Source organism: Natator depressus, chromosome 10, assembly GCF_965152275.1.
Source record: "Natator depressus isolate rNatDep1 chromosome 10, rNatDep2.hap1, whole genome shotgun sequence".
In the NCBI taxonomy this organism is placed as follows: domain Eukaryota; kingdom Metazoa; phylum Chordata; order Testudines; family Cheloniidae; genus Natator; species Natator depressus.
Window position 1 is genome coordinate 35,446,462 of NC_134243.1, and position 9,403 is coordinate 35,455,864.

Consider the following 9,403-nt stretch of genomic DNA (forward strand, 5'->3'; position numbering starts at 1 on the left):
AGAGTGTTAGTTGCTGGAGCCCACTTCCTGAGTTCGGGTTCTCATATGGTGCCCATCACCGTGGTATCTGGCAGCCCTTCGAAACAGAGCCCAGAGAGCACCACTCCAGCCCTGGGCCCCTGGAAACAGCTTTCCAATGAAAAGGAAGCAGGGGGAACAGCTCAGCAAACTGGCCAGGCACCTGGCGAAAGGTCTGTGCTTGTCTCTTGCTACTGGGCCCGGCATGGTCAATCACACTCCAAATGGGCAACGTGCTGGGGTGATTTTCTCATCCCGTAAGAATTCATTCCCTAGCTGAAGGTTCCCCCCCTTTCCCTCTCGCTCTTTGGAGGCTCCACAGGCCCTTTGATGTTCTCCCACTGTTTGCCCAGTCGATCAGCTCAGACAGGGTTAGAGTCTGAGGTCAGCGGCTTTTCCATTCCAAACACCCAGACGCATCCGTGAGAGAGGAGTGGACTCAGGTTACATGCCTGCCTCCCTCCCCTCCCCTCCCCTCCCCTTCCCTCTCCTCCCCACACCACAGACACACACAGGCACACCCCAGACCAGGCTCACAGCCACTCGGTGGGATACTCCACTGCTCCACACACCCAAGAGGGCTAAAGCCACGCTTCAAGCCCTGGCTGCGAACCAAACACCCATTGAGGCTGGGGTTTAACAAACTCCTTGGGAAACCAGCTGGATGAAGTCAGGGGGGATCTGGGAACCGCATGGACGGATCCATTCTCCCCTTTCTTTGCATGAATCTCCTCTTCTAACGGTCCCCTCCCCCGGAGGCACGCGCCCTGGGAGCTCTCAGAAATCCTTTGCTGGGAGATGACCTTTAAAGGGCCTCGGGGGGCTCGGCAGCCAGCGAGCAGCCCCTGAAAAGGACCGTGCGTTGGGCGTCATCTCTGGAGAGCCCATGCGGAGCTTGCCCTGGGCACAGCAGAGCCAGAGTTCCGGGTTCTGCACGTGCCCGGTTGCTTTTTGGATGTGATTCTTTTTGTGTCAGGAGCTGTGCCAGGTGAAGAGCCCTCCTGGCTGGGAGCGGGAGCCTGGCGTGAATCGATGCCTTCCTGTTGCTTCGGAGGAAGGGAATTAAAGAGGAAAAAAGGGGAGCTCCAGCTCCGGGAGACAGGTCAGCCCGACCCCATGCTGGCCACACTGCTCCTGTCTCTACTGCCTGTCCTGGCCGAGAGCGCCAGCCTGCAACCAATCCGAATGAGTCATCTGGGGGTGTGCCCCAACCAACTGAACCCCAACCTGTGGGTGGATGCCCAGAGCACCTGCGAACGGGAGTGCCACACTGACCAGGTGAGAGCTGCCTCCCCTCTCCAGGCTCAAACCGTGACCCTGGCACTCAGGGATCCACGCCTGGCCAACGGGCTCACTGATCCTCTGGTGTAAGATGCTGCACAAGCACCCAGGGTTACAAGTCCTGAGGGATTATTCACTGTACCCCACCTCCACCCCCCACCCCCTGCATTAACACATGGGCTGGGGGGCAGGTTTGTGCACACCTACTGGCTTGCGGTGACATCCTGCCGGACACCAAGGAGCCAAGGGCCTGTTCTGCAGCCTTACCCATCCCCAGGCTCCTGGGGCGTGAGATTTCAGCCTGTCCAGGCAGATGCCAGGCAGGTTTTTATTTGCTTGCTGCAGTTCTCAGGGGTGGGGGAGGCATTGTGGCTGCTGGTCAGTTTCATCCCACAGACTGTTTTGAGAGACTGGGCAGGCTGAGCAAGGCAGGCCAGGACTCGTCTCCTTGAAAGGCGCAGCCAACGCCTCCCCCCGGGGGGAGATGCTTTAACAAGGGCCTGACAATGAATCCGTCAAACCAGGGAGCCCCAGCAGGTCTGGGCCAGAGAAAATAAATAGCCAGGAGCCACCTGCAGATCAGGCGGGGATTTGGGGGCAAAATTCTCAAGGGCCAAAAGGTGTGGATGTGATTGTGTAGGCAAAGCAGCCTGGACCAGCCAGCCAGCAGGGCTTGTCCTCATGCTGTAGACATAAGGCAGGGCCCACAGATGGCCTGGTTGCATGACTCTCACTCACAGTGCTAGAGTCCCTGGAAAAAATCCCCAAGTCAATCTAGATGATCCAGTGGTCTCCTCTGGCCTGGGAGGCTCTAAACTGTATTTGGGCTGGTGTTCGTTTTGTGTCATGTGGGTGCCGGTTGTAGTCCCTGGAGTGCCGTATGCTGTGGGATCAATGAGGCTTGCAGTGGAGAGGCAGTGTAACCTAGTGGTTAGGGCGCTGAACTACGAGAGCTGGCTTCTATTCCCAGCTCCGCCACTGACCTATGGGGTGACCGTGGGTGAGTCACATCCTCTTTTTGTGCCTCTGCTTCTTTGCCCACCCTTTGTCTGTCTGGTTCAGACCCCCCAGCAGGGCAGGCTCCCCCCAGATCCTGGCTCCCACATGGGGCAGCAGGGAGAGGGGCTCAGACCCCCCAGAAGGGGCAGGGCCCCCAGATCCTGGTGCACATAAGGGGGCCCTGTCTCACCTGCATCAGAGGGAAGGGGGAGCAAGCTGGCATTCTGCCCATGGACCCTGTGTGACAGGCATTGTACTCACTGCCAGCTCCAGGGGGACGGTGCTGCCAGCAACCAGCCATGTGCCCCAGTGCCCCATGGGGTGACTGGTGCTGGGAGGCGGCACTGGTTCATGCTGGTTTGCAGAGCAGGGTGGAAACAGCCTCACTAGGCTCTTCCCAGCGGCTCCCTGCAAAACAGTAACTTCCAAATGCTGCCAGGTGCCCAGTCCACCCTCCCGCAGGCATAAAGAGCAGGCGTTTCAGGGGGCTGCAGCTAGGCCCGGGCTGTATTTTTTTTAGGCCCTCACTCCCCAATCTGTCCCTCCCCAGGGCTGCCCGTAGGGTTGCCAGATGTCCGGTCGAAAAGGGACCCTGGCGGCTCCGGTCAGCACCACCGACTGGGCCATTAGAAGTCCGGTCAGTGGTTCTGAAAGCGGCCAGCAGGTCTGGCTCCTAGGCAGGGGGCCCACAGGCCTCTGCGCGCTGCCTCTAGCACAAACTCCACACTCCCATTGGTTGGGAACTGGCCAATGGGAGCTGGGGGTGGGGCATACCTGCAAACCTAGCTGCCCCAGGCCTGTGAGGTTCAACAGACGTTACAGGCGTGTTCCCATTGCTCTCTCCCACTGGCCCTAGTTATAGCGCCTCACGGTGGGCAGGGATAGAATCCTGACTTCTGGGGTGCTCCACGAAGCTTGGCTGGGTGTCAGACAGGTGGAGCCTGTGACTAAAGGCTGTTAGCGCCTTGGGGCAGGGAGTGTGTGTCTGAAGCCGTAGAGATGAAAACCACTGTGGAACACGCCTCATGAATATGATGAAGCCTGGAGGACTGAGAGCTAGGACTCCAGTCCCAGCTCAGCCATTGGCTCACCGTGCCCCCTGCGCAAAGCACTCCGCCACCTGTGCCTACATTTCCCCCCATCTGTAAAATAGGGAGAATGGTCCCATGGAACCACGAGGCTGAGGTCATGAATGTTTGTAATGTGCGCTGAGCTGCATGGAGGGGAGGTGCTAGGAGAGCACAAAGGAGACAGTTATTACAGTTAATAAAAACTGCCAGACTGGGTTAGACAAATGGTGAATCTAGCCCAGATTTGTACCTTCTGACAGTGACCAGTGCCAGATGCTTCAGAGGGAATGAACAGAACAGAGCAATTATTGAGAGATCCATCCCGTCCTCCACTCCCAGTTTCTGGCAGACAGAGGCAAGGGACACTCAGAGCATGGGGTTGCATCCCTGACCATCTTGGCGAATAGCCATTGATGGACCAGTCCTCCAGGAACTTATCTAGCTCTTTTTTGAACCCAGTTATAGTTTTGGTCTTCGCAACACCTGCCAGCAATGAGTTCCACAGGTTGACTTGCATTGTGTGAAGTATTTCCTTAGGTTTGTTTTAAACCTGCTGCCTATTAATTTCATCGGGGGACCCCCTAGGTCTTGCCTTACGTGAAGGGGTAAATAACACTTCTCTGTTTGTGTTCTCCACACCAGTCGTGATTTTATAGCCCTCTCTCACATCCCCCCTCTTCATTGTCTCTTTTCTAAGCTGAACAGTCCCAGTCTTTTTAATTTCTCCTTGTACGGAAGCTGCTTCATACCATTAGTCATTTTTGTTGCCCTTCTCTGCACCTTGTCCAATTTGAATAGATCTTTTTTGAGATGGGGCAACCAGAACTGCAAGCAGTATTCAAGATGTGGGTATAGTATGGATTTATATAGCAGCATTATGATATTTTTATCTCATTATCTATCACTTTCCTAATGATTCCTCACGGTCTATCTGTTTTGATGGCTGCTGCACACTGAGTGGATGTTTTCAGAGAACCGTCCACAATGACTCCAAGACCTTTCTTGAGTAGTAACAGCTAATTTAGACCCCATCATTTTGTATGTATAGTTGGGATCAGTTTTCTCCAAAATGCATTACTCTGCACTTACCAACATTGAATTTCATCTGCCATTTTGTCAGCCAGCCACCCAGTTTTATGAGATCTCTTTGTAACTCTTTGCAGTAGACTTTGGATTTAACTTGAGTGATTTTGTATCATCTGCAAACTTTGCCATCTCACTGTTAAGCCCCTTTTCAGGTTATATATGAATATGTTGAACAACACTGGTCCCAGTACAGATCCGGGGAGGACCCCACTACTTACCTCTCTCCATTGTGAAAACTGATCATTTCTGCCTACTCTTTGTTTCCTATCAGTTAACCAGATACTGATCCATTAGACTGATCCCTCTTATCCCACGATTGATTAATTTGCTTATGAGCCTTTGGTGAGGGAGCTTGTCAAAGGCTTTCTGAAAGTCCACGTACTCTATTGACTGGATCACCCTTGTCCACATGCTTGTTGACTCCCTCAAAGAATTCTAATAGATTGGTGAGGCATGATTTCCCTTTACAAAAGCCATGTTGACTCTTCCCCAGAATGTTGTGTTCATCTCTGTGTCTGAGAATTCTGTTCTTTACTATAGCTTCACCCAATTTGCTTGGTGCTGAAGTTAGGCTTACCGGCCCGTAATGCCAGGATCACCTCTGAAGCCTTTTTCAAAAATAAGTATTGCATTAGCTATCCTCTAGTTTCCTGGTACAGAGGCTGATTTAAGGGATAGGTTACATACCACAGTTACTAGTTCTGCAATTTCATATTTGAGTTTTTAGAACTCTTGGGTGATATCCATTTGGTCCTGCTGACTTACTAGTGCTTAATTTACCCATTCGTTTCAAAATCTCCTCTACTAATATCTCAATATGGGACAGTTCCTCAGATTTGTCACCTAAAAAGAATGGCTTGCCTATGGATCTTCCCCATATCTTCTGCAGTGAAGGCCAATGCAAAAAATTCATTTAGTTTCTCTGCAATGGCCGTCTTCCTTGAGTGCTCCTTCAGTGCCTTGATCTTCCAGTGGCCCAATGAAATGCAAGATTGAGGGCCTACATGTTCCTCTGGGGCTTTCCTTAAGAAGCAGAGGTGTTTCCTGCTGAAATTCCATTCCTAAATCTCCCTGCAGTTTCCAATGGATGCAGAATCTTTGTAGCGTAGTATTGCTGTGTGCTGTTAAATAGCTGCCAACATGCCGCCCCAGAGGTGGCTGCATTCCAGTTGTGGGTGGAAGTGGTTGAGAGGCAGCTAATGTAAGGGTATAAAGGTTGGGTATTAATGGCAGTGAGGATGCTGGTTTTAAGCCTGCTGCTGATTGCTCTCCTCAGGACTGTGAAGGCTTTGAGAAGTGCTGCACCAATGTCTGTGGCCTGCGGAGCTGCGTGGCTGCCCGCTATGCTGACGGCAGCGTCTCGTCCCTGGAGCTGGCGCAGGAGGCCTCGTGTGAGAGCTTTGTGTGCACCCAGCAGGGCTCAGACTGCGACATCTGGGACGGGCAGCCCATCTGCAAGTGCAAGGACAGGTGTGAGAAGGAGCCCAACTTCACATGCGCCTCAGACGGGCTCACGTACTACAACAAGTGCTACATGGACGCGGAGGCCTGTATCCGGGGCATCAGCCTCAGCGTGGTGCCGTGCAAGTACCTCTTCACCTGGCCAAACACCAGCCCAGTGCCGCTGGAGACCACGGCTCAGCCCACGCCCGGGGCTGCTGCTGAGCTGCCCATCCCCCCAGCCCTCTACAACAACCCCTTCCACCAATCGGTCTACGTGGGTGGCACTGTCAGCTTCCATTGCGACGTGAGTGGGCGGCCCCGGCCGGACATCACCTGGGAGAAGCAGAGCGACCACCAGGAGAACTTCATCATGCGGCCTGACCAGATGTATGGCAACGTGGTGGTCACGAATATCGGCCAGCTGGTCATCTACAACGCCCAGCCGGAGGACGCCGGCATCTACACCTGCACAGCCAGGAACTCCGCTGGCCTCCTCCGGGCCGACTTCCCCCTCTCCATCATCAAGAGAGAGCCCTCCGGGGGGGAGCCCAGGGCACCCAGCACCCAGCAGGTCCCAGCCACCGAGTGTCTGAAGGAGCCTGACAAGATGGAATGTGAGGCTCAACAGGTGCGCTGGCATTTTGATCCCAAGAAGGGCTCGTGTGCCACCTTCCGCTACGGCGGTTGCGGTGCCAACCAGAACCACTTTGAGACGTACGAGGCGTGCCGCTCGGCCTGCGTCAGCAGGGCCATCAACATGTGCACCCTGCCCATGGTGCAGGGGCCTTGCAAGAACTGGGAGGCCCGCTGGGCCTACAATCACCTGATGAAGCAGTGCCACTCCTTCGTCTACGGTGGCTGCGAGGGCAATGACAACAACTTCGAGAGCAAGGAGACCTGTGAGGACGCCTGCCCCTTCCCCAAGACCCTGCAGTGCAAGGCCTGCCGGCTCAAGAGCAAGATGGTGCTGAGTCTGTGCCGCAGCGATTTTGCCATCGTGGGCCGGCTTATGGAGATCATTGAGGACCAGGACTCGGGCATTGCCCGCTTCGCCCTCGAGGACATCCTCAAGGACGAGAAGATGGGCCTCAAGTTCTTCAATATTAAGTACCTGGAGGTCACCTTGAGCGACATGGACTGGAGTTGCCCCTGCCCCAACATGACCACGGAGGATGGGCCCCTCATTATCATGGGGGAGGTGCATGATGGCATGGCCATGCTGGACCCCAACAGCTACGTCCGAGCTGCCAACGACAAGCGGGTGAAGAAGATCTATGAGCTTATTGAGAAGAAAACCTGTGAGCTCCTCAACAGGTTCCAGGACTAGAGGCACAGCCCAAGGAAGGGGACAGTCAGGCTAAATAGATAGTCCCTTCCATCCTCTCTCAAGCCAGTCATGGCTATGAGCCACCCAGGGGCACTCCCTGTGGGAGCTGCCTGCTCCCCAAACCCTCCCTTGGGTCCCACCCAGAACCCCATGGCCACCTCCACAGCCCGGTTTTTCTGAGTGTAATCAGTTGGTTTAATTCCTAGGCTGTGGTGGCGTCAAGCCTGATTCTACCCCCACCTACCTATGTCTGTCTGTCTAACTGTAATTTATCTGTCCACACATCTCGCCCCATGTACCCTTCTGAGGCCAGACTATACCAATAAAAGCATGACCCAGCGGGGAGGTGGCTGCTGACTCTCCCGTGCTCAGAACAATCACGAGGCACAGTTGTCAAGAGGCCGGGATGGGCGCTGCACTTGGACTAGGCTAAATCATCAAATCCCCCCTGGGCTTCTGTGGGGGAAAGCTCAGGGCCAGGGTGGGAGCTACCCTGGATGAACTGTCAGGGGGCAGGGGTGGGTCTTGCCCTGCTCTCTGCTCTCTTGCTGGACAGCGGCACACTGCAGAGAGACCAGAGGGAGGCCATGCAGGCTCTGGCTTGCTCCTAAGCAGGGGGTCTCCTCCCTGGCCTGAGAGGGCTGGCAGGGGAGCCCCCTGGTGCTAAAGAAAGCCCCAGGGCTGCAAGTGCAGAAAGCCCTTTGCTGAGGCACTCCCGCTGCCTGCCCCTCCCCTTGCAGCCCTGCCCGAGGGGCCAAAGTAACCTAAACTTGCTCTGTGTGGGGATGGGCCCTGCCCCTGGAGCACACCTGGCCTGGATGGGTGCCTGAAAGCTGGGGTCTGCCAGCCCCCTGGGCTGGGAGTGCTCACTACAGGCCGGACCGTTGCATCTAGATCACCCATGCAAAGGTGCCAGTAGGGGGCACTCAAACTTATCTAGCCTGGGTCTGGGGTTGTACATGCAATACCCCTTATGTGCATGGCGGCGGGCAGCGTGAAGACACAGCGAGCACATTGCCTGGGTCCTGGCTTGGGCAGGGAGCACTTGCTTGCTGCAGCGAGAGAAGGCTGGAAAGTCCCGGTCCCGCTCTCCCAGAAACCAGGCCCTGGGAGAAAGGCTCAGAGTTCCCCTGAGTGCCAGAGAGAAAGGGATCAAAAAATCAGCACCACCCCCACCAAACTGTGAGTGTTAGTCCCCAGCCACTTGCAGAGCTCTCCAGGGGACTGGGGAAAAAGGGGGAACGGGGCAGGGGAACAGAGGAGAGAGGAGCTAGCCCCCTCCCGGCCAAGGGTGCTGAGATTTTTTAGGCAGCGGCCAGACCAGTCCAGCCCATGGATGCTATGGCGTGAGCTCCACGAGGCCAGCTACTCCAGCCCCATGGTACTACTCTGAAGTGTAATTCACTGGGGCCTGGCCCCATTGCTGGGAGAGGCAGATCACCCTCCCCCTTTTCCTGCCTCTGCAAGGGAGGTGTCCTTATAGAGATCAGGCTGGGGGAAGCATTGCTCTGGGCAGAGCTCCAGGTCCACCCCCTTTGGTATAGAGACAGTGAGCCATGGGGTGAACATCAGCTGGCCTGGCTGTGGAGAACTGCCAGAATGAGACGGTGGTAAAGGCCCTTTGGCGCAGAGCCACACAGTGAGCACAGGAGGCTTCTGCTGCAAGGTGGGCCACGTCCAGGTGCAATAACACAATCTCGTACCCCGTAGAACATTCCAGGCATCGATCTCAGCACCTTCCCATGGTCTGTACCATTACCCCCCTTTTACAGGTGGGGAAACTGAGGCACAGGGCAGTGAAGTGAGTTGCCCAATTGTCCCCGAGTCCCAGACCAGTGCTGTATGTACTAGGCCACACTGCCTCCATTAACACCCATATGTGGCAGGCTCTCTTTAACTTTAGGTACAGCAGAGGGCAAATTTCCCCTTCAGCAACATGACTGAACCCTCTGGCAGTTAGGGGGAAGCCTCCTTCAGTCCCCGCTGCTGGGACTATTTGGGGCTATGTGGCCACTGGCCCTGGGATGGAGCCACACTAGCCAGGAACCCTCAAAGCATGAGGGAGCCTCATTTCAATTGCTACTGCTCTAGGCCAGGCTTGACCCAGACTCGAGGCAGCAGGCTCCCGAGCCCCATAGTAGCCAGCAGTTCAGCACGAGGCTGCTGGAAGAATAAAGCT

General features: G+C 55.4%; 1 protein-coding gene across 1 annotated transcript; it reads left to right on the forward strand.

Moving 5' to 3' along the window:
* The first annotated feature begins 554 nt into the window (after window positions 1–554).
* Window positions 555–7,559, forward strand: WFIKKN1 (WAP, follistatin/kazal, immunoglobulin, kunitz and netrin domain containing 1). Its single transcript, XM_074965725.1, has 2 exons — window positions 555–1,296; window positions 5,731–7,559. The coding sequence occupies exons 1-2, from the start codon at window positions 1,051–1,053 to the stop codon at window positions 7,222–7,224; spliced, it is 1,740 nt and encodes a 579-aa protein (XP_074821826.1). The 5' UTR covers window positions 555–1,050; the 3' UTR covers window positions 7,225–7,559.
* Window positions 7,560–9,403: the final 1,844 nt, after the last annotated feature.